Source organism: Giraffa tippelskirchi, chromosome 11 (assembly GCF_054371585.1).
Source record: "Giraffa tippelskirchi isolate mGirTip1 chromosome 11, T2T-mGirTip1v1.2.pri, whole genome shotgun sequence".
Classification (NCBI taxonomy): Eukaryota; Metazoa; Chordata; class Mammalia; order Artiodactyla; family Giraffidae; genus Giraffa; species Giraffa tippelskirchi.
Window position 1 is genome coordinate 62,190,659 of NC_137285.1, and position 27,993 is coordinate 62,218,651.

Consider the following 27,993-nt stretch of genomic DNA (forward strand, 5'->3'; position numbering starts at 1 on the left):
GATAGGTTACCAGGTTTACCCTTCAAAATATAAACAGTGGTTGAAAAAAGTTTAAGTTCATTTTAAAATGAAGGTCAAAAAACACAGTAGAAAGAGAATAGCTATTACCTGTAACACTGGAGAGTCCTGAGGTTAAACACCAGCTTTACTATTTACCAAGAAAATTGGGGAGAGGTAACTTGTTTGAGCCTTGGCTTTCAAGTATACCAAGTGGAGATAATACCTAACTTACAACATTAACATACATTTAAAAGTTAATTAAAATACATAAAATAGATGGAGAATGCACAGTATATTTAGTAGGTTCTTTTACAATGATAGCAAGGCTTTCCTGGGGCTCAGTGGTAATAAATCCTCCTGCCAATACAAGAAACGCAGTCCAATCCCTGGGCTGGGAAGTTCCCCTAGAGAAGGAAATGGCAACCTTTCCAGTATTCTTGCCTGGGAAATCCCATGGACAGAGGAGCCCGGCAGGTTCCATGGGTCACAAAAAATTCAGACACAACTTAGCGATTAACCAACAACTGTATATTGGGAAGGTCAATTAATAAGTATTAGGTTAAAATTCTACTGATTAGGCACATAAACATTTTTCTCTACATAGCTACAAAAGAATTAGACGAGAGAATCAGGATTTCTAAAGGAATGAAAGGCTTATGGCTCTAACAATCTTTCTAAAACTTTACTGTTAACTGAAACTTACATTCAAACAAAAAGATGTATGCACAAGAAGATGCACTACGGTAGTATTGTAATCCTAAAAACCTATGCCACTGTTTCATGAATAAAGTTTTATTAAAACACAATCATGTCCATTCAGCCACTCCTCTAAGTACTGTCTACAGCTACTTTCAAACAATGGCAGAACTCAGTAGTTCTATAGTGACTATTTGGTCCATAAAGCTCAAAATAGTTGCTGGCCCTCTGCAGAAAAAGTTTGTGGACTCTTGACTTAAACTAATGCTAAAGAATCTGCCTGCAGTGCAGGAGACACAGGTTTGATTCCTGGGTCACAAAAATCCCCTGGAGGAGGGCATGGCAACCCACTTCAGTATTCTTGCCTGGAGAATCCCAAGGACAGAGGAGCCTGGTGGGTTACAGTCCATGGGGTCACAAAGAGTCAGACACAACTGAAGTGACTGAGCATGCATGTATTCAATGATAACAATACACAGGATTGATACTAACTCAAATATTTTCTCAAATGATACAAATATCCTATTTTAAATTTATCTCCATTTTCATTTTAAAGCAAAGCATTTATTTTTAAATATGGACATGGTACTTTAAACAGAACTTGGTATAGAATATAACCACTACAAAATTATTTTCAACTATCAGAAAACTAGTCATATATTTCACTGTTGCCTAAGCTCCTGGGTTTCAGGTGAACAAGTTCCTGTACCATACTGCCTCCACCTCACCTCCCTACAGCTTCCACCAGCAGCTTCGCCCCATTCTCTTACTCAGCTCTGTTGCTGATCCTATGCTACATAATTGGTATGTGGTTCAAATCCAAGAATATACATGCACTCTAAAAACATACTTTTCTATAAACCAACAGTCAAGTAGGTATCTTTAAAAGCCCGGATATAAACCACGAATTTCATGTCATTTGGAAATTTCTACCAAAAAATAACACTGAAGAATAACCTTAGAAGAATATTGTAAATGCTTAAAAGTCTCCAAACAAAAATGAGTTCAAGATTTAAGCCTTAAAGTGAATTTCAACATACTATTATTAATTGCAAGATATTATTATTTCTCTTATCATCAGAAAGCAAAAAAATGGTGTCAGATAAGCTATGAAACTCCATCAAGACATATCCTAATTTCATATATGTTTAAAATGTAGAAAAATAGTGTATCTTAGGATTTGGAAATACAGTCTTACCATATAGGCATTCCAATTTCAAAGAAAAATAAAACAATTTTCCAGTGATTTTATAAACTAAGTTTTTCCTGTAAATTTTCTCTCCCTTTAAAAGATGATCAGTTATTTTAGAAACCACAATCATTTACATAATAATAAATTAGACTTAATAATGGAGTAAATTAATTTCCTGAAAGCATTTCAAGAGCTACAAATTGAAGCTGTAGTTATGAAAACTATTCCAAAGAATTTTTCACAATTTTAAAAATTACTTTATTGTATAAACATTCAATAGATCAACACCTATGATGGATGGAGGAGAAATAACATATTTTTCAACTTTTAACAGGTCAAACCTACCCAGAGTCTTGTAAGAGGTCACACAGTATTAGCTTACTACTTAGAAGAAAAAAATGGCCTACAAAACAGAGAAGTCTATATACATGTGGTCAGTGTATAATAATCTGATTAAAAGAGGCTAAACACATCTAATAAACGATATACTGGATGTTAGATACAAAATATGATTAATTACATATCACACCAGAAATCTTTTCAAAATCTTTGATAAAAAATACATTTAAAGTATCTATCATTAACATTACTAAGGGAAAATAAGTAAGTTAAACAACAAAGAGCATGTGAATCAATTTAAAGCTACCTAAATTAACCAGTTGCAAAAAGGAGGGGATGGGGATATAATTACACTAGCCCTCTAATATTTCTAGTAGTCAGAGTCAATGAGTTATGCAATAGCAAATTATTGGCAGGCAGTCTAAAAATGCGTGTGTTAGTTCTGTTTTCTAACTATCTTCACCTAAACTAGAATGATGTTCTAGTTTGAATTCTACTTTTCAAATTTAGTACTCTTCTGTAATTACAAATGCCAGGCTATAATTTAACGTTAACAGTAACCTAGAAAAGTCAAACTGAATAGTGACCCTAGGAAACCCTCAAGGAAAGCCTTCAAGTTTTCTATTAATTTTTCTTAATAAATTCTGCTCCTGATTCTTTTAAGTTTCATGTAAAGATAAAGACAGAAAACATGCAGTGTGACATAATGAAGTAATCTGTCATACACTGTACTTAAGTTTATTAGAAATGTTCAACAAGAAAAAAATTATCTTGATTGTCAATATCTTAACCCCTCAATTAAAAAATTCCAATTTATTTTCCTTAATTTGATGGTTTACTTGTATTGATATTTTTTACAGAAGTATTGAAATAAAAATTTAATTTATTAATGACCTTAAAGAGGCTACTAGAGGCCTCTGTGTAAATGCTTAAATCAGAGCAGTGACCTCATTCACAAGTTATAAAAGTGACAAAGTGAAAGAAGAAAAGATTTAAACAAAAAAAGAAACACTTTCTGAAAACATAGTAAAGAAGAAAATGAGGTGACAGGGAGATTTATATTTTATATTCAATGTTTAAATTGTATTACATTTAAAACCTACTCAAAATGCTTTTCAACATGGCTACCACTTATTTGGAGTAGGAGTAGAAACAGTTCAGAAAGAACTACAGTAATTAGAAAATGTATTTTTACAAAGGCTACTTAAGTCCCAGCAAAATAAAGAGGAAAAATATTTTTCAGGTGTTATAAGTTAACCTATTTAATAGAATATTTTTCTTTCAGTTAAAAGAAAAGAAGAGAGGGTTAAAAAGGACTAAAACACTAATAGTACAGATATGTGCAAACACTCAATCTCTGACAGATATTTTTTGGTTTAATGTGTTCAGGATCCTAAACATACACTAGATCTAAAAATATATTACTCTAGTTAATAATTCAAAAAGGCAATATGAAGTAATTCAAAAAATACAACAAAACCATTAATATTAACAGGGTCAAAACTTGGTGGGGAGGAGAATGTTATCCTGAAGAACATACAGAAAATCATAACCTGATTATAGATTAGTACAAATTCCACAAAATGTTTGTTACTTCAGGATTGTCTATATATAAACTATATCGTAACTGCCACACCACAGCACACTATTTTTATTTTACATAACAGCAAAAAGTAATGCCTCTATTATGTTAAGTTTAATTTAAAAAATAGTGATTTAAAAATAATCCAGCTTCAAGTACCAGATACTCTTTATAAGAGAGCTCGATACTGTAATTCCCATGCTAAAGGACAGTACCACCAGCTCTTTACTTTTCCCACAAAATAAAAACAACGAATTTGGGTTTTCAGTATTTGCCAACGTATTTCAAACATACTTTTTAAATTTACCAATTTTAAGTTTGGAGAATTCTAATACCATAAAAATAAATGAGAGAGACAAAAAGGTAAATTAGGTAACCTTGCCCTCAAGACTCTCTATCATGTTACTAAAACTATCACTTACAGAGGTTTTCATGGGCTACATAATGCAGCGATAGTTTGTTATAAATATCAATTGAAATTTGAATGCATGTTTTCACCAAAAGAGGCAGAAGTAGTTCATTCAAATAACTATTCCTGTTTTTCAAATGTGTGAGACTTACCCGTCTTCGACAAAAGGGGAGGCCTTGGGCAATGATGCTAATGCTAAATATCTTCATCACGGTTTGATGTGGTAGAGGTTCTTTTGCACTTTTAAGATCAACAGGAACCAAGCCATGGTTTAGAGTAGCCTTTCCCGGTTTTGACATTTTAAAACTCCTCTTGGCTGATGAGTACTCTCTACATGTAATACAGGCACATTACTAAAAACTCTAACCACCAAATTAAAATACAACTTTCTAATTAAAAAAAAAAAAAGACCGAGAACCCAAGGCCTGCTGCTTTTGTCTTTCAACCTTCTCCTACCAAATGTCCTGACCTGTCTGAGGCTTGGTGAAGTGCAAACTATCCTAGAATAGCCAGGAATTATAAACTACTGCAGAGAAAGCTCCTGCTCCTGCCAGTCAAACAGCTGGTGAGCCTCCCTACAAAGTCAGTAGGACAAGCAGAGCAGGGCTGTGCTACAGGGTCCCTTTCAGAACTTCTCCAGGGACTAACCTAGGTATACTCCCTAGAGAGTGAGGGTAAACTTTTCTCTGTAAAAATCCAAAAGTTAATCACTGTATTTTCTTTTGAATATTTATTGCCTTTCTTAAACAAATATCAGCATTATTATTTTAGGAGTGTTTTGAACTGTGCTTCAAATTTAAGGGCAGTATTTATGCATGCTCAAAAAATATACCTTTGTCCTATCTTAGCTACATTCAGAATGAGCACTGTATCTTCAAGTGTTTGTCTTTAGCAAGCTCTTTTCCTCTTCCATACGTACCATTCCTTATCTCATACTCACTAAGACATTAAATTGACTCTACTTCTGGATAGTTAATAATAACCACTTCAGGTTAATCTTAACAGGTGACATTTTAGTTGTTTTCAAATTTCAGTTCAGTCTCTATAATTCTGAAATACTTAGCAATTTCACTTGAAAGTATAACAGTCCTGTGACTGATTAAATATATTTTAAAACCTAAATATTTATCAATATAACCTCTGAGGTAATTACAGTAAAATGAATAATGACTAACCAGCTCATCACAAATCCTTAGGGCCTAATTGCTCTGATATACCACAGTCAGATATATCTTTCTAAAACATGGAGATGGAATGTGCTATACACTCCAAGAACTTTCAATGGTTCCCCAATGCCTAAGATAAAGTCTGGAGATCAAAACTCTCCTCCAAGTGGCCCCAAACTCACCTTTCTAGAGTTATCTCAAACAGTTCCCTAAATTAACCACTTATGCCACGTTCATCTTTATGCTACATTTCACATGCAAGCCCATGAACTAGAACGTTATGAAGATGATTTTTAAAAATCCTTCTGTGAGAACGGATAGTAGCTTTGAAACAGATGACAGATAACAGATGTGAACTATCCATTCACAATGCTCAGCCCTGCGGTTTGTTCTCTCCTTCCATTCTATTTTCTTCTTCCAATAGCCAGTCCTCTCACTTCGCGCTCCTTCCAACTGTCTTTATACATCTTTAGAATGTGATATGGAGAGAATTAGAAAAGAGAAATGTCAGAAGTGGGTGATTTCTTCTTTGATTCTGAAGAGGCCTATCTTACTAAATATTACCAAGTGGGTCGCTGGGAAGGCAATCCACACACAAGAAATATCCCTAGTCCAGCCATGATGCTATCTTCTTAAAGGACACCCTTCTCTGACCTCACAATTTAAAATGAATTAATACTTGAAAATGCAAAATCATTAGCAGAGATGACATTTTTAGTTATACAAAAGTAACAACTGCATTCATCCAAGTAGATATATATATATAGACCAGTAAGCACATGTAGATGCTCCATATCACTAATCATTAGGGAAATGCAAATCGAAACCTGAACCACACTGCACATCCACTAATGTGGTTATTACTTACACACACACACACACACACACACACACACAGAAAAATAAATGTTAGCAATGATGTGGAGAAACTGGAACCCTTGTGTGCTGTAGGTGGGAATATAAGACAGACATACCTACTATGGAAAATAGAAAGATTCCTCAAAAAGTTGCTATGTGATCCAGCAATTTCACTTTTGGATATACACCCAAAAGAACTAAAACCAGGGCTCACACAGATATTTGTACAACCATGTTCATAGCAGCATTATTCACGAAAGCCAAGAGGTGGGGAAACAACCTAAGTAACCACTGATGGATGAATGGGTAAAAATGGTAGTACAGAACATACAAAGAATATCATTCAGCCTAAAAAGCAAGAAAATTCAGACATAATAACATAGATAAATTCTGAAGATAAGTGAAGTCAGTCAGTCAAGAGAGGAAAAATATTGTATGATTCCACTTGTATGAGGTCCCTAGAGTAGTTAAATTTATAGATAAATGAGAAAAGTAGTTGTCAGGGCTTCAGGGAGAAAGGAATGAGGAGCTCGTGTTCAAAGGGTACAGAATTTCTGTTGGAAAAGATAAAAAAAATTCTGGAGATGGACAGTGCTAATGGTTGCACAACACTGTGAATGTACTTAAAGCCAATGAATTGGACACTTAAACATGGTAAATTTTATGTTATAGGTATTTAACCACGATAAAAACAGTGTTTTAATAAAAAAGTAAATGACTAAGAATACAACTATAATCAATGGGGGAAAAAAACCAATAGAGATCTAGGGATAGGAAAGAAGGTACTAGAAAACTGTAAGTTGATATGACAGAAAAAGCTGAGACTGATATCTAAGAAAAACATGTCTATGGCCCCACTGAACTATTTACTACCTTGCAGAATGAATGTCTCTAGCCTCATTCTAGTCTGGGCATTTCATCTGGTGCTCACTTTATTTCTTAACACAAGTATAAGCTTTTTTTTAAAAAACATAACCTTCAGTCATATAGTGTTTTTTCCTCCTTATTAGGAAAATCCCTTTGTTGAAGCTGCTCACGCAGAATGCCCTCCTCCAAGTTACTGTCAGTGTCTACTTTGTTAACATTACACACAGCGAGCGTTATGCAGACGGACATTATTCTAAAAGAAAAAAATTTCTCTCAGTGATATCTCTGAAATCAGTTAGTTAATTAACCCCTCAAAATTCATTTCTTGGAACCACACAGAAGATATACTTTAAACTATGGTGTTATTTCAATCCAGAAAAATTAGAAGAGTGTACTACATTCCACTAGTTTATTCTGCAGAGAAAAATGAATCAGATCAACTCCAATTTCAACTTGCACTTAATAAAGGTACCATACTGAAAATCAGTTTTCCCTTTTCTTTCTTACAAAGTTTCTAAAAGCTTTGTAATCACATGCATTTACAGGTAGATAGCTTGAAGGTAAGGATGATACGAACTTCTCTAATCTTCTTGGATTCTGATCCTAAAGCAGGGAAAGGGGAGGAGATTTGGAATTGCAAAGAATTTGGACTGGGGAAATTAAAACTAAAATAAACAGGGCTCATTTTACTGCTTTTAAGAGGGCAAAATTATTATGAAGTAAAACTAGTCTTTCATTTTTAAGAAATTATTTATGGTAATGATATAAACGAACATTAGAGCAGTTTTGTGTATTAAGTGTTGTGTTTTACACTAGATATCAAGTTTTGGTAAACACAGAGTGGTGACATTCTAATTCAACTCTTTCTTTAAATCAGTAAGTAGCTGCCCTCAACTGGATAGTATAGAGCACTGCAACTCAAGCAAACACTTAAACTACGTGTCTACAATATACTTCTGTGAAAAAGAGACAATATTAGTGACTGAGCAAAGTCCGTACTGATTCCCAAACTACTGTTTCATCTTTTTTCTGAGCAATCCAGTTAACAGTACTTGTAAAGCAATGTTCTAAATCAGCATGTGTGTGTGGGCTCAGTCGTGTCCGACTCTTTGCGACCCCAGGGACTGTAACCTGCCAGGCTCCTCTGTCCATGGGATTCTCCAGGCAATAATACTGCAGTGGGTTGCCATTTCCTTCTTCACTGAGTCAGCACGGAAACAACCAAAATACAAAATCTTCAAATACAGAAGAAAACCCTAGTCAATGAAGGAAACTGTAGACAATGTGTAGGAGAACCCCAATGGCTAATATTTTAAAATGCAGCTAGTTTCATGTGTTCAAGACAAAAACATTTTTTTAGTCTCAATTATGCTTTTAAAAATATTTAAGATAATCTTAATTATGAACCCCCATCCAAACTGGGATTTTTCAAAACAGACAAGCTCTTTTTAAAATGATATCAACAAATATTATGGAAATATAATACAGTAAGTCGAAATATTGATACTGGAGTCAAACTGCCATAGTTCAAAGCCTGGTTCTATCACTTGTTAGTGGTATACCCTTAAATTAATGCCTCTATGCTTCAATTTCATCTATATAGAACTTACCTCATAGGACAGTTATCAAGATTGCATCAGTTAATGTAAGTGAAACACAGAACAATGCTTTACATTAGTACGTGCTGAATACTGCTAGCTACCATTACTACTAGGATTAAAAAAAAAATAGAGCTTTGTAGAATACATTTCAACCTTAAAAATCACTAAGAAAGCAAGCAAAGATGCAAAATCCAGCTATGATAATTTTGGACTAGAATGTTTTGAAACAAAATCCTCTACAATTTTTAGAAAGACTTCCAAAATCCTTTCAAAATTTTATTTAAAAATTAAGCTGTAATAGCTTAGTAGTTGTGTTGTAGCATTTTAAGATTCCAGATATCACTATCCATCCAAAAAGAACTCAATATTGGGGAATCTGTGATAAAGAGAAGACTCTCTATACAAGATATTTTGCCTGCTTATTACTCTCTGATTTTCTTTCTTCTAAACATTTGCATTAGCCACAGATTATGAAAATATAAATGCTACATGTAACAAAATACAAGTGATATGGTATTTCTAAAATGTATTACAGTTCCACACACTCCAATTCTCTTACAACAATGATAAGATGTACAGCAGCTTATTCTGGATGTTGACTGCTTCTTTCTTTCATTATCATATGGAAGGCCTGTGATTTAACTGCTCCAGACCAAAGGGCACAGCATAGGAGCAGCATAAAGATTTTCTATTTTTCATAACTATTCTTGACTCAGCTAAAACAAATCACTTGGGAAGATACAAATTAATCTATAAGTATTTCTAATTTTGTACCCTAAGTTTTCAAAGTCTCATATCAAAAACTTTTGACAGGGAAACTATCATTTATTATGTCTGTGAATTTAAGCAACAAGTGACTTACTCTTTTTGTATTAATAGAAACAGAAAATTTTCAGATTCCAAAAATTATACCACTACTAAAGTGGAATAAATCAGAATATTCTTTTGAGACGAAAATATGGTATTATAAAGCATACTCATTTATTCTGGAATATAGAACGAGCGATTACTCTCTGTATCTAAGTCATTGTTTTTTAGTCTTTCCTAACACCTTAGGTTGGAGAAGGCAGTGGCACCCCACTCCAGTACTCTTGCCTGGAAAATCCCATGACCGGAGGAGCCTGGCGGGCTGCAGTCCATGGGGTCACTGAGTCGGACATGACTGAGCGACTCCACTTTCACTTTTCACTTTCGTGCCCTGGAGAAGGAAATGGCAACCCACTCCAGTACTCTTGCCTGGAGAATCCCAGGGATGGGGAAGCCTGGTGGGCTGCCGTCTGTGGGGTCGCACAGAGTCGGACACGACTGACGCGACTTAGCAGCAGCAGCAACACCTTAGGTTGTTCTTGTTGTTCAATCACTATGTCATGTTCGAAACTTTGCAACTGCAACATCAGGCTTCCCTGTCCTCCACTATCTCCCAGAGTTTGCTCAAATTCATGTACATTGAGTCAGTGATGCTATCTAACCATCTTATCCTCTGCCACCCTCTTCTCCTTTTGCCTTCAGTCTTTCCCAGGATAGGGTCTTTGTTTCAAATGAGTTGGCTCCGGGTATCCAAGCCAAAGTACTGGAGCTTCAGCTTCAGCATCAGTCTTTCCAACGAATATTCAGAGTTGATTTCCTTTAGGATTGACTGGCTTGATCTCCTTGCTGTCCAAGGGACTCTCAAAAGTCTTCTTTAGCACCACAGTTCAAAAGCATCAATTCTTTGGTGCTCAGCCTTCTTTACGGTCCAAACTCTCATGTCCGTTGAGGAGTACTGGAAAAACCATAGCTTCGACTATATCGACCTTTGTCAGCAAAATGATGGTTCTGTTTTTTAATACACTATCTAAGCTTCTCACAGTTTTCCTTCCAAGGAGCAAGGGTCTTTTAATTTCATGTTTACCAAAGTAGTATAAACAGCGACATTCAGAGTATATTTGATTTTTTTAAATGAGTAACTTGACTTTGGATTTTGTTCCCATAATTTGCCTTAGAACTTCAGTTGTTAATATCAAGATGATACTTTTCCTCACTGTTTTCATTAAACATTTAAAGCAATACTTGTGATAAAACAAAAACCCAACTATTGGATTGAATTAAGTATTTCAGAAATGTCTAGTATGAAGTTCTCAATGACTATAACATAACTTGCCTCAAGATCAAGTTCATCTCGTATAGTCTCTGCTGGGTTACCCCAGCTGTTAAAACTGGTCTTACACAGCTGCTCTCCAAGAATTTAGCAGATGATTATTATAGCTACACCTTTAAGTCAACAATGACAAAAATGACATAGTAATTACAGGTATTTCAATCATGCAAAAACTTCATGTGATGACAGAGTAATTTAAAAGCAACTTAATTTTCTACAATTCACAAAATAAAACTTTAGTACAAGAAAGAAGACAAAAACTTCTTTAACTTCAGCTTTTTAAGGTCCATAATTTAATTTACTTTCATGAGCAAGTTTAAGCATAAAAGTTTCATTAATCTTTCAGTTAAACTAAAGACATTTTATCAATCATTTATTTCTCCTGTAAAAACTCTGAAAAGTGCTACAGACCAGGGAGTAATAAATAAGGACATAATACTATACTTCTTTAAAGTACCATAAGTAATATAGGGGTTTTTTTCTATACCTTAAAAAAATTAAACTAAGCTATAATGCAGAAGTTCACCAAATTGGTGACTTAACACATTGTAGGAATTTATCCTATGAAAAATAAATGTAAGGTATTTGACAGTGTTAACAATTTAAGAAATTAAAATAGTAAGGAGGGGGGAGATAATTATATTTCCTACACTGTTGAATTTTTGATGCAATTATAAGTAAAAATCAGTTATTTTGAGTGAGGTGAACATAGTTCCATGATGTCGATTATACAATTTACAGTAATATACTATTACAGTATCTGAGAATTAACAATATTCACTGAATAATTTATTCATTATAAATATTCACTTATCAATATTCACCTCAAATTTAAGTACAGAATTACTTTGAGTATAGAAAATATTTTAATATCTTGAGTGGGTTGACAGCTGATTCCATCAGCCCTTTTGTACTGCCAAAATACATACTCAACAAAATACATCATCTGATAAACATCAACATTAATTTTATAGTTGAAGTTAATCTAAACTGACAGTTCAAGTTTTCATTCTTTCCAATAAATAAAACACTGTTTATCAAGAAAGATTAAAAGCAAAGAAAAAGACAAAACTCAGTCCCTATAATAATGATTATGCCTGAAACAGAAAGCTCTCAGGATGGAGGGGGGCAGTCTAGGGATGCTAGGAGACTCAGATACAGGAGATCTAAAGGAAGTTTGCAGCTAAGAGCCTAGAAAAAAAAATATGTATTATTTCAGACTGGTACAATGATGTGAGGTGAGGATAAAACACTGACTTGAGTTCCTTCCTAGTAGGCCATGATTTCTTTCACTTAATATCATGACAAGACTGTGAGGTATCATTAGCCTATATTTAAAGGAATTACACAAAATACAAATATTACATATGAAATCTGTTTTAGTGAGTCTGATTTTTATGAAGTACAAATGAAAAATATAAACAATAAGTTGTAAAAGCAAAGAAATGAGCTCCCATTGCACACCGGGCTTCTCAAAGATGGTCACAGCAATGCCCCCCCCCATCTTTGCAATCTCTTCTTAGAATGTACTGCGACACTCCTTCCATTGAGAAGTGAGTCTGTTTCAACTAAGACAGAATGCGACTTCCTAGGATAAGCTGTAAAAAGGAGATGCCATATCTCTCTTGCTTGCTGGAATACTCACAAGGCAGCTCTGCTAAAAGCAGTCTGACTGCCCTGAGGCCACCATGCCATGAAAAAGACCAAACTAACCCAGGTAAAAAGACTGTATCTGGGTTAAGTCCCGAGACCACATGAAGAGGAAAAGATTCTTGGCTAGCCCCCAGCTGTTCTAGATGCCTGGTATTTCATCTCCAGCTACTATCTGACCTCAACCCTTAATCGACAATGCCCAACTGAGCCCTTTCTAAATTCATAACCTACGAAAACAATGAGAAATAATAAAATAATTGTTATTTTCAAAGCTTTGGGGTGCCAGTTAGGTGGCAATAGATAATTGAAACATCTTACCGAACAAGAAGCTCCAAGAACACTGGTTTATTGTTGTAACACGATAAATAGTCATCCTAGTAGAACTTTCATTTCAAAATTTAAGAGAATGGAAAAGATAACACGCGAGCTAGAATGAAAATTTAAATGAGTAAGTATTTGGAGACTGGTAAAAACTTTGGTGACTAATTCCCACCTTGATAATACCCATTAGAAATGTGGTATTTAGCAAGTCTCTGGTTAATTTAATAATAAATTTGACAAACTGTTGCACATTGGAGAAGACAATGGCAACCCACTCCAGTATTCTTGCCTGGAAAATCCCATGGACGGAGGAGCCTGGTAGGCTGCAGTTCATGGGGTCGCTACGAGTCGGACACGACTGAGCGACTTCACTTTCACTTTTCACTTTCATGCATTGGAGAAGGAAATGGCAACCAACTCCAGTGTTCTTGCCTGGAGAATCCCAGGGATGGGGGAGCCTGGTGGGCCGCCGTCAGGGTCGGACACAACTGAAGCGACTTAGCAGCAGCAGTTATATATTACTTTGACTTGGATTTATATCCAAACTAGTTTGATATGTGACTAAGAAAGGAAAAATCAACTCACTTTTTCTGTTTCCTACAATCATGCTTTTGTCTTCATTCTAAGCAAAATTCAAATGCCTAGAGAGGCATGCAGGTAAAATAAAGGAGAGAAATAAGTCAGATTAAGGACTAGAAAGGCCACTTAAAAGGTATTATACCTGTTGTCATGTGAACACATGAGCCCAGTGAGGCCAGACAGTCTACATTTGCAAAAGAAGGTGAAGGATCAATATTTTTTATGTGAACTTTACAGATTTTTATGTATTTGCAACATATTTATATTTGTTTTAAAAAATCACTACATAAGATATTAATTTACGATCTCTGTTCTTTTCTAAGGAAACATAAAAATATAACAAAGATTAAATATAAGATTACTGATTTCTAAATGATACAGAATAATGATTCTAAATGTTTTAATCTTCTTTTCTATAAAAGATAAGAGAGAAATAAGAAATAAACCAGAAAACTGAAAAATTAAGTAATAAACATTATGGATGCAGCTCAGCATATTTAAATTTTTCACCCATTAGACCCTAAAACAGATGGACGTATATTGGTAAAATACAAACAATTCATTCCTGAAAATTAAATTTATAATGTTGACATATAAAACCAACATCTATAGCTAACCAAATGAATGACTCTTGCACTTAGTTCTTAAAGTTCACCAGTATTCCTCTTCGTATGTCCATCTTTCATTTGCATCTGATTTCAGTAATTAGAAATTGACATTTAAGGCCGATCAGAAACATAGGGGAGGAAGTGTTTTTCACTCTGAAAGTGCAGCACCTTCTAAAAGCTGCTGTTATTCTAAGGCACAGAGGTTATCTCTAACAGTAGCATTAGCAAAGACCACTGAGCAAAAGAACATGGTACATTTCAATGAAATTCATCCCGCCCAATCTTACACATTATTTTTAGCCCTGGTAACCTATAAATATAATCATCATTCTTCTGTTTACACTTCATATAATTAGAGGTTAAAGTTTACAGGCAAAGTGCTACTCTGACAATAATTCTTATTATTAGGAGGAATCGAGTATTAGGAGGAATTGAGTCAACGTTCTACACCAGACAAAATGTGTTTGCTAAAATAGATTCTAAGGAGAGATCATTTTTACTTATTCTTTCATTAGTAAAGACTGCTTTTGTTTGTTTATAATAATCTCTTAACTATGAAAAATAAAGATATTTTCTATAGTATCAAGCAGTAACTCTAGAATTTCTAGAGAAGTACCAAAGAGAATTTTCTCTTGCATATATTCCAGTTCCAACTATTCATCAATTCAGGAACTAGCATACTGAATAGAACTAGTCCTCATGTGAGGACTCCAAGCCTCAGGATTACCAAAAGTACTTTTGGGTTTTCTTTCAAATTCCTTCCAGGTTCAACATTAACAACCAAATTAGGAAAAACAAACACCTGTCAGAGAGCAAAACCACTTCACAGTTACTAACAAAATTAATAACTAGTACTAACAAAATTTACAATATCAAACAGCTGAAATCTATGTTTAAAGTCAAAATAATTTAGACAAAAATTGGTGGAATAGTTTCAACCCACCTAAGAGAGTTGATATCTTTGAAACTAAAAATATTTTGCATAGTATTCTCTAGCTTGTACTAGTCTGGTAAGCTAGCCTCAGCACAATCTTTTTACATTACAATAAATCTTATGAAATATAATACTTAACACTTCATTAAGGATTTATTATCTGCCAGTTACTTTCTAAGTACAAACATTATCTCATTGAATCCTCTTAATAATACTGATAATTATTATTATTATCAGTATTATAATAGTAGTTATGATACTACTATCATCCTTAAAGTAACTGTATAAGAGAGGTTAACAGTTTGCCCAAGGTCAAAGTGCCATGAAATGACAGACTTAATATTTAAAAACTTCACAGTCTTTTCTTCAGAGATCACCATCTTGTGCTCAGTTGCTGAGTCCTGTCCGACTCTTTGCAGCCTCATGGACTGTAGCCCACCAGGCTCCTCTGTCCATGGGATTTTCCAGGCAAAAACACTGGAGTGGGTTGCCATTTCCTTCTCCAGGGGATCTTCCTGATCCAGGGGTTGAACCCTGCATCTCTTGTATCCCCTGCATTGGCAGGCAGATTCTTTACCACTTTACTTACCAGTATTTAAAAGCATTGATGCATTTGTTATAGATGTTATGCTATTGAGGGCACTGTCTACTGATTCATTCATGAAGCCCCATGTGGGTAATTCTTTTTATATATTATTAGGAAAGAGGGTTTGTGTGTGTGAGAGAGGCCGACATATTTTCCCTTGAGAGGACTCAGCACTTTCTCCTCAATTTTATCATGAGGAAGCAGAGAGACCATCCAAGGTTACACAAACTTTAATCTACATTAAAATCATGTAGGAGTTTGTTAAAAATACATATTCCTCAGTTAAGTAGTTCTGGAGTGTAACCCAGAAGTCGCACTTTTAGTAAGCATTCCAGATGTTTCTGATGGGTCACCATTGAAGGAATACTAGTCCTTATGAGAGGCCAGTTCAGTTCAGTTCAGTTGCTCAGTTGCGTCTGACTCTCTGTGACCCCAAAGGCCAACCTATAACAGCTTAGTCCAACTCATCATAGCCCACTTCTCACAGCTTTGTCTTTAGAGTCTACTCCACTATTTTCCCTGGTTCTGACTGTCATGCGCACTTGATTATTCTATTTATATATATATGCCACATCAAATTCCTTATGAAAGTTAGGATACAATCTCTTTTAAACAGGGCTAATTCATTTGGCAGTTTACTACCTAAAAAAGTCCTTGGGTTCCTGCTGAGACACTGTGCTCTCTATATGGTGCTCTTCCACTCCAGCCAACTCAAAATGTCCTTAATGGATCTGCACGGGATGAAAACTATTTTAATTTTGCAATGACTGATTCACAGCACACTCTTCTTCCACATATCATGTCCACTGGAAATGGGTGGTCTATGGGTCAAACCAGCTCACAGAAATGCTTTTGAAAAATTTGGATGCCAACATACAAAAAATTGAGATATTATCATTGAAAAATCTGGAATTACAGTGCAACTTGAAAAACTGGAAAATAGGCAATATTAGGATCCCAAGTTTCAGTCATCCCCTTTATTTAAAGATGTTTTGGAAACCCTAAAGACTCTACTAGAAAATTACTAGAGTTGATCAATGAATATAGTAAAGTTGCAGGATATAAAATTAACACACAGAAATCCCTTGCATTCCTATACTCCAAGAATGAGAAAACAGAAAGAGAAATTAAGGAAACAATACCATTCACCATTGCAACAAAAAGAATAAAATACTTAGGAATATATCTACCTAAAGAAACAAAAGACTTATATATAGAAAACTATAAAACACTGATGAAAGAAATCAAAGAGGACACAAACAGATGGAGAAATATACCGTGTTCATGGATTGGAAGAATTAATATAGTGAAAATGAGTATACTACCCAAAGCAATCTATAGATTCAATGCAATCCCTATCAAGCTACCAATGGTATTTTTCACAGAACTAGAACAAATCATCTCACAATTTGTATGGAAATATAAGAAACCTCGAATAGCCAAAGCAATCTTGAGGAAGAAGAATGGAACTGGAGGAATCAACCTGCCTGACTTCAGGCTCTACTACAAAGCCACAGTCATCAAGACAGTATGGTACTGGCACAAAGATAGAAATATAGATCAATGGAACAAACTAGAAAGCCCAGAGATAAACCCACACACATATGGACACCTTATCTTCGACAAAGGAGGCAAGAATATACAATGGAGAAAAGACAATCTCTTTAACAAGTGGTGCTGGGAAAACTGGTCAACCACTTGTAAAAGAATGAAACTAGAACACTTCCTAACACCATACACAAAAATAAACTCAAAATGGATTAAAGATCTAAACGTAAGACCAGAAACTATAAAACTCCTAGAGGAAAACATAGGCAAAACACTCTCCGACATAAATCACAGCAGGATCCTCCATGACCCACCTCCCAGAATATTGGAAATAAAAGCAAAAATAAACAAATGGGACCTAATTAAAATTAAAAGCTTTTGCACAACAAAGGAAACTATAAGCAAGGTGAAAAGACAGCCTTCAGAATGGGAGAAAATAATAGCAAATGAAGCAACAGACAAACAATTAATCTCAAAAATATACAAGCAACTTCTGCAGCTGAATTCCAGAAAAATAAACGACCCAATCAAAAAATGGGCCAAAGAACTAAACAGACATTTCTCCAAAGAAGACATACAGATGGCTAACAAACACATGAAAAGATGCTCAACATCACTCATTATTAGAGAAATGCAAATCAAAACCACAATGAGGTATCATTTCACACCAGTCAGAATGGCTGCTATCCAAAAGTCTACAAGCAATAAATGCTGGAGAGGGTGTGGAGAAAAGGGAACCCTCTTACACTGTTGGTGGGAATGCAAACTAGTACAGCCACTATGGAGAACAGTGTGGAGATTCCTTAAAAAACTGGGAATAGAACTGCCATATGACCCAGCAATCCCACTGCTGGGCATATACACCGAGGAAACCAGAATTGAAAGAGACACGTGTACCCCAATGTTCATCGCAGCACTGTTTACAATAGCCAGGACATGGAAGCAACCTAGATGTCCATCAGCAGACGAATGGATAAGGAAGCTGTGGTACATATACACAATGGAATATTACTCAGCCATTAAAAAAAATACATTTGAATCGGTTCTACTGAGATGGATGAAACTGGAGCCCATTATACAGAGTGAAGTAAGCCAGAAAGAAAAACAACAATACAGTATACTAATGCATATATATGGAATTTGAAAGATGGTAACGATAACCCTATATGCGAGACAGAATAAGAGACACAGATGCATGGAACAATTTTATGGACTCTGAGGGAGAAGGTGAGGGTGGGACGTTCTGGGAGAATAGCATTGAAACATGTATATTATCGTATGTGAAACAGAACACCATTCCATGTTCGATGCATGAGACAAGGGCTCAGGGCCGGGGCAATGGGATGACCCAGAGGGATGGGATGGGGAGGGAGGTGGGTGGGGGGTCCAGGAAGGGGAACACATGTAAACCCATGGCTGATTCATGTCAATGTATGGCAAAAACTATTACAATATTGTAAAGTAATTAGCCCCCAACTAAAATAAATAAATTTATAAAATTAAAAAAAATAAAAATAAAAAATAAAGATGTTTTGGTTCCCCAGGTAGTATACTTAGTCTATTTCATTCATTTCATTCATTTAAGTTACCTTTCTGGCCCCTATGCCTCGAGTTTGTGTCTCCTATAAACTGTGATGGGAGACAAGAGGTTAAAAGAATTTTTTGAAAGAAAAATCATTTCAGCGTAGTCAAGGAATCACCACTGGAAATTAGTTACAAGACAAGAGAATGTTATTCTAGAAACATTTCTAGTAATCATACTAATCTGATTTTCCCAAGCCTTCTGACTTTTTAGAAATCAGAGTGATCTTACCTTTATACCCTCAACCCCGGACCTGTCCCACCCCCACCAGCCTTTCTGAAACATAATGCCCTATAGCAGGTGCAAGCATTTGCCACAGCAATACGCCTTCCTCTCACTACTTCCTTAAAAGCTAGTGTTAAATTGTGGCGCATCTTAGAAGAAAAATGGCAATTCTTTTGGTGCTCAATAATATTGCTAAATTGAACCAAATTTTAACTATAAGCTAATGTTTTCTCCAGATCCATGTTAAAAAGGCAATGTTTTCATGTCTTCATTCCATCAATAGAATCTAATATCTCTCATTCTCTAGGAAGGAGTTCGTTTCCCACTAAATCCAGACACTGATCTGCTTTTCTTTTCTTTTCTTTTTTTTTTACACTACTGACCAATTAACAGTCACCAAAATATTAGCATAATTTATTTGGTAAATGTAGCCAATTTCATAATTGGAGCACAAAGATCAGAATTCTAGCTCAGTGTTTAATCACTGAGGCTAGTGTCAGCCCATTAAAATACAGCAATAAGTGCAATTTTCAAAAAATGGTAATGATCCAAAAAACAGCAAACATACAAAATATAACTTTATCAGTCAGAGAACACTGTCTATCAGAGCAGTGACTAAGTTGAGACGTTCATGAGTATTCAAGAGGACTAACTCCTCAGTATAATTTGGAAGTAAAGATCAAAGTTTTATCACTTATTTAGAGTAACTAATTGAGGAAATAACTTGACATTCAAATTAACAAATGTAAGGAAGAGAAACTAAAAAGATAAGGTTCTTTGAAGACTTGAACTGTACGGTTGCTCCTTCTCTGTCACGTGATCAGGCTCTCGTCTAGGGGTGTGTGTGTGTGTGTGTGTGAAAGTCACTCAGTCGTGTCCGACTCTTTGTGACCCCACAGACTGTAGAGTCCGTGGAATTCTCTAGGCCAGAATACTGGAGTGGGTAGCCTTTCCCTTCTCCAGGGCATCTTCCCAACCCAGGAATCAAACCCAGGTCTCCCGCATTGCAGGAGGATTCTTTACCAGCTGAGCCACCAGGGAAGCCTGAGAATACTGGAGTGGGTATCCCTTCTCCAGGGCATCTTCCCAACCCAGGAATCGAACCCAGGTCTCCCGCATTGCAGGAGGATTCTTTACCAGCTGAGCCACCAGGGAAGCCTGAGAATACTGGAGTGGGTAGCCTTTCCCTTCTCCAGGGGATCTTCCCGACCCAGGAATCGAACTGGGGTCTCCTGTATTGCAGGCAGATTCTTTACCAACTGAGCTATGGGAGGTAAACACTGTATTTCCACTCATTTCACTCCAATCTTTCATTACAAAAAGGGAAGTATCAAGGGAAGAGAAAATGCCCTTATTATTCCCTCCAAAATATAATATAGAAATTAATAGTGACAGTTCAGTCCAGTTGCTCAGTCGTGTCTGACTCTTTGTGACTCCATAGACGGCAGCACGCCAGGCCTCCCTGTCCATCACCAACTCCCAGAGATGACTCAAACTCATGCCCATTGAGTCGGTGATGCCATCCAACCATCTCATCCTCTGTCGTCCCCTTCTCTTCCCGCCTTCAATATTTCCCAGCATCAAGGTCTTTTCAAATGAGTCAGTTCTTTGCATCAGGTGGCCAAAGTATTGGAATTACAGCTTCTGCATCAGTTCTTCCAATGAACATTCAGGACTGATTTCCTTTAGGATGGGCTGGTTGGATCTCCTTGCAGTCCAAGGGACTCTCAAGAGTCTTCAGTCCAAGGGACTCTCAAGAGTCTTCTCCAACACCACAGTTCAAAAGCATCAATTCTTCAGCTCTCAGCTTTCTTCCCCGTCCAACTCTCACATCCATACATGACTACTGGAAAAACCATAGCCTTAACTAGACGGACCTTTGTTGGCAAAGTAATGTCTCTGCTTTTTGATATGCTGTCTAGGTTGGTCATAACTTTTCTTCCAAGGAGTAAGCGTCTTTTAAATTCATGGCTGCAGTTACCATCTGCAGTGACTTTGGAGCTCTAAAAATAAAGTCTGTCACTGTTTCCCCATCTATTTGCCATGAAGTGACGGGACCAGATGCCATGATCTTAGTTTTCTGAATGTTGAGTTTTAAGCCAACATTTTCACTCTCCTCTTTCACTTTCATCAAGAGGCTCTTTAGTTCCTCTTTACTTTCTCCCATAAGGGTGGATCATGTGCATACCTGAGGTTATTGATATTTCTCCCAGCAATCTTGATTCCAGCTTGTGCTTCATCCAGCCTAGCGTTTCTCATGACGTACTCTGCATATAAGTTAAATAAGCAGGGTGACAATATACAGCCTTGACGTACTCCTTCTCCTATTTGGAACCAGTCTGTTGTTCCATGTCCAGTTCTAACTGTTGCTTCCTGACCTGCATACAGATTTCTCATGAGGCAGGTCAGGTGATCTGGTATTCCCATCTCTTTCAGAATTTTCCACAGTTTATTGTGATCCACACAGTCAAAGGCTTTGGCATAGTCAATAAAGCACATATAGATGTTTTCTGGAACTCTCTTGCTTTTTTGATGATCCAGTAGATGTTGGCAATTTCATCTCTGGTTCCTCTGCCTTTTCTAAAACCAGCTTGAACATCTCGAAGTTCATGGTTCATGTATTGTTGAAGCCTGGCTTGGAGAATTTTGAGCATTATTTTGCTATGACTTTGGTCATAGCAAACACCCTTCTCCAACAACACAAGAGAAGACTCTACACATGGACATCACCAGATGGTCAACACCAAAATCAGACTGATTATATTCTTTGCAGCCAAAGATGGAGAAGCTCTATACAGTCAGCAAAAACAAGACCGGGAGCTGACTGTGGTTCAGATCATGAACTCCTTATTGCCAAATTCAGATTTAAATTGAAGAAAGTAGGGAAAACCACTAGACCATTCAGGTATGACCTAAATCAAATCCCTAACAATTATACGGTGGAAGTGAGAAATAGATTTAAGGGACTAGATCTGATAGACAGAGTACCTGATGAACTATGGATGGAGGTTTGGGACACTGTACAGGAGGCAGGAATCAAGACCATCCCCAAGAAAAAGAAATGCAAAAAAGCAAAATGGCTGTCTGAGGAGGCCTTACAAATAGCTGTGAAAAGAAGAGAAGCGAAAAGCAAAGAAGATAAAGAAAGATATACCCATTTGAATGCAGAGTTTCAAAGAATAGCAAGGAGAGATAAGAAAGCCTTCCTTACTGATCAATGCAAAGAAACAGAGGAAAACAATAGAATGGGAAAGACTAGAGATCTCTTCAAGAAAATTAGAGATACGAAGGGAACATTTCATGCAAAGATGGGCTCAATAAAGGGCAGAAATGGTATGGACCTAACAGAAGCAGAAGAGATTAAGAAGAGGTGGCAAGAATACACAGAAGAACTGTACAAAAAAGATCTTTATGACCAAGATGATCATGATGGTGTGATCACTCACCTAGAGCCAGACATCCTGGAATATGAAGTCAAGTGGGCCTTAGAAAGCATCACTACAAACAAAGCTAGTGGAGGTGATGGAATTCCAGTTGAGCTATTTCAAATCCTAAAAGATGATGCTGTGAAAGTGCTGCACTCAATATGCCAGCAAATTTGGAAAACTCAGCAGTGGCCACAGGACTGGAAAAGGTCAGTTTTCATTCCAATCCAAAGAAAGGCAATGCCAAAGAATAGTACAAGTGTTCTCTAATGTATATCTGAGGGAGAAATAGAAATTCAACCAAGTGTATACTTTACATTTAAGATGCTGAATTTCCTTTTTAAAAGCTATCAAAGATAATAGCAATTCAGAGGTCAAATGTGACTCAAGGTCAGTGTTTTCTGGAGCCTGCACAATGCTTTTCTTTCCTAACTGAAATGTTAGTATGTTTTAGGGAAGGCACGTGTCCTGCAGCTCATAAGAACTTGAACAATCTTAGAGGCTCAGTCATGACTTTCTTCACTCATTCATACCACCTGTCTAGGAACTGCAGATCATATTTCTTATTTCTTCACCCTAAGCGACTAAAATAAATTGAGCAAGAAGAATCATCTGCTCAAATATTCTTTAGTTCAGGATGATCAGGCTATGTGCAAGAATATTACCTTCTATATTAACAAAAGAGGAAATCTGAACAAGAAAGATAGCCTTTCAGAGGGACCATTCTTTTCTTACATACATCGAGGATGCCCTGAACAACAGTGATAGGACTTTTGTTTTTAATGCATTTAACCACAGATATTTGAGAGCTTTTCAAAAAACATACAAATATCCCCAAAGCACAGTAAGTGTGGGCACATATGTATTGTCATCCCAAGGCTCAGTCTTTGTTCACTTTCTGTTATCACTGTTGGTTTAAAATAGCAAAATGAATATATGATAGCTTCTGGTTAAAAAAAAAGGGAACACTAGGTATCTCACATAGTATATGACACTGCACATAACTACTCCAAATATTAATTTCTAATTCTGAGCAAGAAATAGTGTACTATAACACAAAGTGTAAGATAAAAAGCACCTACTAAATATATTTAAATACAGTAAAAGCAGTAATAAGGTACCATATGGCCCTCTAGTGTTCAATGACGAGACAGATGAATTCTTAACTCATTTATGACATTTCATAGTAAAAAATAATACTTTCTCTGATTTACTAAGTATGCTAAACATGTTAATGCATGACTTCTACAAAAATGCAAATAGGTTTTATTTTCTATGGCTTTATTTCTATGTGCTTCCTTTTGAACTATCATTTATGTTTAGAGTATCCAAAAGATTCTGAAAGAACTGTGAAATGTTTTTAAAGATTTTTCCATAAAACAGACATAAAAATAGCTCCTTTCCCCCCAAAATTCCAATCCTAAACAGAGAAGAAACAATGTTTCTCAATTAGAACTAAACAGTATTCAATTTAGGGAAATTTTCAAAGAAGAAACAAAAGAATAGTGTCGTGACTACAAATTAGGTAGGTATTTAGAACACAACTAATCCAAATTCTCTAATAACACTTTCTTTTTTCTGTATTCTACTTCTATAATTCATCCAACTTGGTTTTCTCTTATCATAATTTATGGATGGCAGACATTCATTACAGCCACCAAGGCAAAGAAACACATGAAAACTGTGTTCCCCAGAAGACAAGTCAAAGATGGGATTGAGATTTAGGACAAGAGTCAAAGTAAAAAAGTAGACTTACAGGAGATTAAGACTGAATATTAATTAGTTTGAAGAAATGAGGCACTGGGAATAGGAGAGGGGAGGAAAAGCACGGTGACTCCCTGGTAAAGCAGTTGAGCGTTATATTTTAAAAGACAGTCTCTGAAACTGCTTCATCTTAAATGAAAGATATTCATGTTTCAGGCAGAGCCAAAAGTGCTGTCAAGGGGTACTCTAAGTAACTCTCTGCAGAAACCATATACTAAACAAATGTCTTAAAAACAAAGATACCATCATCCTAACTACTACTCCTCTAATGATGTGGTGAGATGACCTTAGAGAATTGCCAGCATAGCACCTGAGTCCTAGAGATGTGAAGAATTAGTTTGAAATCAGGGTGTGTGACATTTCCACCTTTGTTCTTCTTTCTCAAGGTTGTTTTGACTGTTCAGTGTCTCTTGTGGTTCTATACCAATTTTAGGATTGTTTGTTCTATTTCTGTGAAAAATGCCATTGGAATTTTGTTAGGAATTGCCCTGATTTAGTAGATTGCTTCCAACAGCTGAGACACTTTAACAATATTCTTCCAACTCATTAGCACAGAGTACCTTTGTATTTGTGTTCAATTTCTTTCATTAACGTTTTGCACTTTTCAGTATACAGGTCTTTCACTTCCTTGGTTAATTTCTAGGTATTTTATTCTTTTTGATACAACTGCAAAAAAAGATTGTTTTCTTCACTTCTCTGATATTTCAGTATTAGCAGATAAAAATGCAAGAGATTTTGTGCAGTGATCCTCTATGCTGAAATGTTACTGAATTCATTTATTCTAAAAGTTTTTTTAGTAGAGTCTCAAGGGTTTTCTACATAACATGTCATCTGAAACTAGTGGCAGTTTTAGTTTTTTTCCCCACTATATCCAGCTGCATTTTCATGAAGAGACTACATAATGTCCTTCCTTGTGAGAGATGTCTTTCTATCCAGTCTTCCACTGGAGCATTATACATTATGGAAGCTATCCAAAAAAACTAAGTAGAATAACAACTGGTTTCTAGTAGATATAGTTTTTCTCCCAATAAATAACAGTAATATACGTCTGTTGTAACAAGATTGGGAAATTCTGAAAAGTATAGAAGAAAACATAAAAATAATTCAACCACATTCAGAGATAATTTCTAACATTTGATTTATTCTTTCTGACCTTTTCCCATGCATATATGTTTGTTGCATAGTTAGAATCATATTATATATATAGTTTTGAGTTCTATATTTTTAGTAAATATATTTATAAAGTTTCCTATTATTTAGTTTCCTTTAAAAACATGATTTTTAATGACTACATGAGTTACCTTCAATTGATTCCTGCATCTTTGCAACATGGTTCTTAAACTCTCAGGGGAATCAATTGCTAATTGCAATATTAGCAACTGCTAAATGTAATTAAAAATTATAATATTCCGAAATGTAACTATCTTCATGTTGAATATCTGAGTTTTAAGCTAAACTTAAATGGCATGCTTATTTATAATTTATAGTCTAATTTGGGTACATCTTAAGAGGTGAAATAAGAATTGCTCAAATTACAATTTATGAAACTTCAATGTTCAACATGAATCAGCACTAGAGATAAGTACATCAAATTTCTACTGTTCAAAAAATAAAACAAGTAAATGTCAACTCAAGACAACACTTACCGCAAAATTCCCAAGATAACACCAAATGAACTGCATAATGTAGAGAGCAAATAATGGGTTCAAGGAATTGAATTTTCTAGTTCTAGGAAGGTGTGAAGATAGAGATGGAATTCGGCCTGGATTCTGAAAGATCTGGCTAGAGTTCATTAAAGGCAAGGGGAGAAATAGAGATGAAATCAAATAGAAATTGGTTAAGATTGTGAAAATCTTCAAATGTTCACCTATGGATTTGGCTTCATCAGCGGGAAATGGAGAACCAGATGCTTAGATTGAGGTTACTGATTCATACAGAACTAAAAATTGATTTTTGAAAATTCATCCGGTCAGGACTCCCCTGGTGGCTCAGTGGTAAAGAGTCAGCCTGCCAGTACAGAAGACACGGGTTTGATCCCCGATCCAGGAAGATCCCAAATGCCACAGAGCAACTAACTAAGCCCATGTGCCACGACTGTTGAGCTTGTGCTCCCAAGCCTGGAGCTGCAGCTACTGAAGCCTGCATGCCTTAGAGCCCATGCTGTGCAACAGGAGAAGCCACCACAGGAAAAAGCCCATGCACCACAATGAAGAGAAGTCCCCACTCACCGCGACTAGAGAAAAATCCATGCATCAGTGAAGACCAGCACAGCCAAAAATAAAATTATTTTTTTAAAAATTCATCCAATCATTCATATTGCCAAAACACTTGTCAAGGACATGGCATTATAGCTTGGTGCAAACAGAAACATTAAGTAAAGATGTTCTTAAGATTTTTAAACCTGATCCTTCAATTTTTATCTTACAAATGCCTGGGGGTAAGAAAAAGGAAGATCAAGTGTTCAAATGTGTGAAACTCTTCACAGATCCACAGAATTAGATAATAAGAAAAAGTCAAACAATTTTTTCACCAAATGAATAGAAGGCTGGGATATTAAGAGACTAGAAAATCTGAAGAGGAAAATAAGTTGGTAGGAAGAAAGAAATAGTAGTTTCAGTTTTCAGAGGACCACTCAGGTGACAATATCCAACAGACAGCTAGAAACGCAGGACTGAGGCTTGGGTGAGCAATGGGCCTTTGAGACGTAATTTTGGAGTTACCTACCAAAGTAAAACAGAATCCCCTTAACCTCTTCATACCATCTTCCCTATCACCAACAAAAACAACATTAATAAAGATCATTCATTTTAATTAAACACATATAAAATAATCTGCCTCAGGAATATTTTGAGTATAACTATCTGCAGTATCTGTGCATACCTCAGAAAAGTTTATCATTTGCATAAAGTACAAATCAATGGAACACTATCAAAAGCTTTTTAAATTCTCTGTTCTGTGGGGAGATTTATTTTGGTCTACAATCAAAATCAATAATCACTTCATTATTTTCAGCAAATAGGATACAGATTTCAATATAACCAGCATTTAGAGCTATTACAGTTTAAAATAATGTTAATAAGTATTTTTAAAACTTCACTAACAGGAGTTAGTCAGAAATTGACCATAAACTAAAGCTCATTTTGGCATCCAGTTGTAAAATTCACAAAGCATTTAAGTATACAGATGTTTGAGAAGAAGGAAATTTAGAGAAACTGACAAATTCTAACAGAAGGAAATGATCCATGCTTATCAATAAGAAAGAGCTGTGAAAAGCATCCACTTGGAAATGGGTTCAGCTTATTACAGTACGCTCCCACTCTTCCTGCATATCCTTTTAAAAGCATTTATCTGTTTCTCTAATAATAACTCTTTCCACTAGAGGGTGATATGATAACTGAATACTAAAGGTCATAAAAAGCACACAGATTGGTATCTTGCGTGGCAGAATGAAGTGTATTCTGAGAGATCAGGGATGAGGGATAACAGACAGACAGACGAAATGAGGTTGCAGGCTTATATCTGCAAATGACCTGCGTGTCCCAGGCACTACACTACTTGCTTCACGTAAATCATTTCACTCGATCCTCACAAAAAACATGTGAAGTAGGTGTTATAGTCTTGTTTTCCAGATAAGGAAAACAATTCATTGAGACTGTATATTTATTGCCATATAATGAGTAGCAAAACCAGAATTCAAGCTCAAGTCTGAAAAGCTCTTTTCACTCTACTATGGTAAGGGGAACTCATCTCCTCCAGTGTGTCCCCTTCTGTCAGCTTTCACCATCCTCTCCACATATTTGAAACTGTGTTCAATGTAACTGTCCTCTGGACCTCTCTCCAACTAACAGAATTTGAAATCTGGTTCCTTGTCTTACATGAAGACAAGGTCAGGGACTTCCTGATGTGGTCACTGTTTTCTAG

At 35.9% G+C, this 27,993-nt stretch overlaps 1 protein-coding gene across 9 annotated transcripts in view; it reads right to left on the reverse strand.

Annotated features, from left to right (window-relative positions):
* Window positions 1-27,993, reverse strand: part of FBXW7 (F-box and WD repeat domain containing 7) — a 226,699-nt gene that overhangs the window by 58,639 nt on the left and 140,067 nt on the right. The window contains exon 1 of one of the 9 annotated variants that reach the window (XM_081544836.1): window positions 4,371-4,693. The exons of the other annotated variants lie outside the window; for them this stretch is intronic. Within the exon in view, the coding sequence (XP_081400962.1) occupies window positions 4,371-4,517 (147 nt within the window). The 5' untranslated portion in view covers window positions 4,518-4,693. Of the gene's footprint in view, window positions 1-4,370; window positions 4,694-27,993 lie in introns of those variants that run through there. 9 annotated transcript variants of the gene reach the window in all.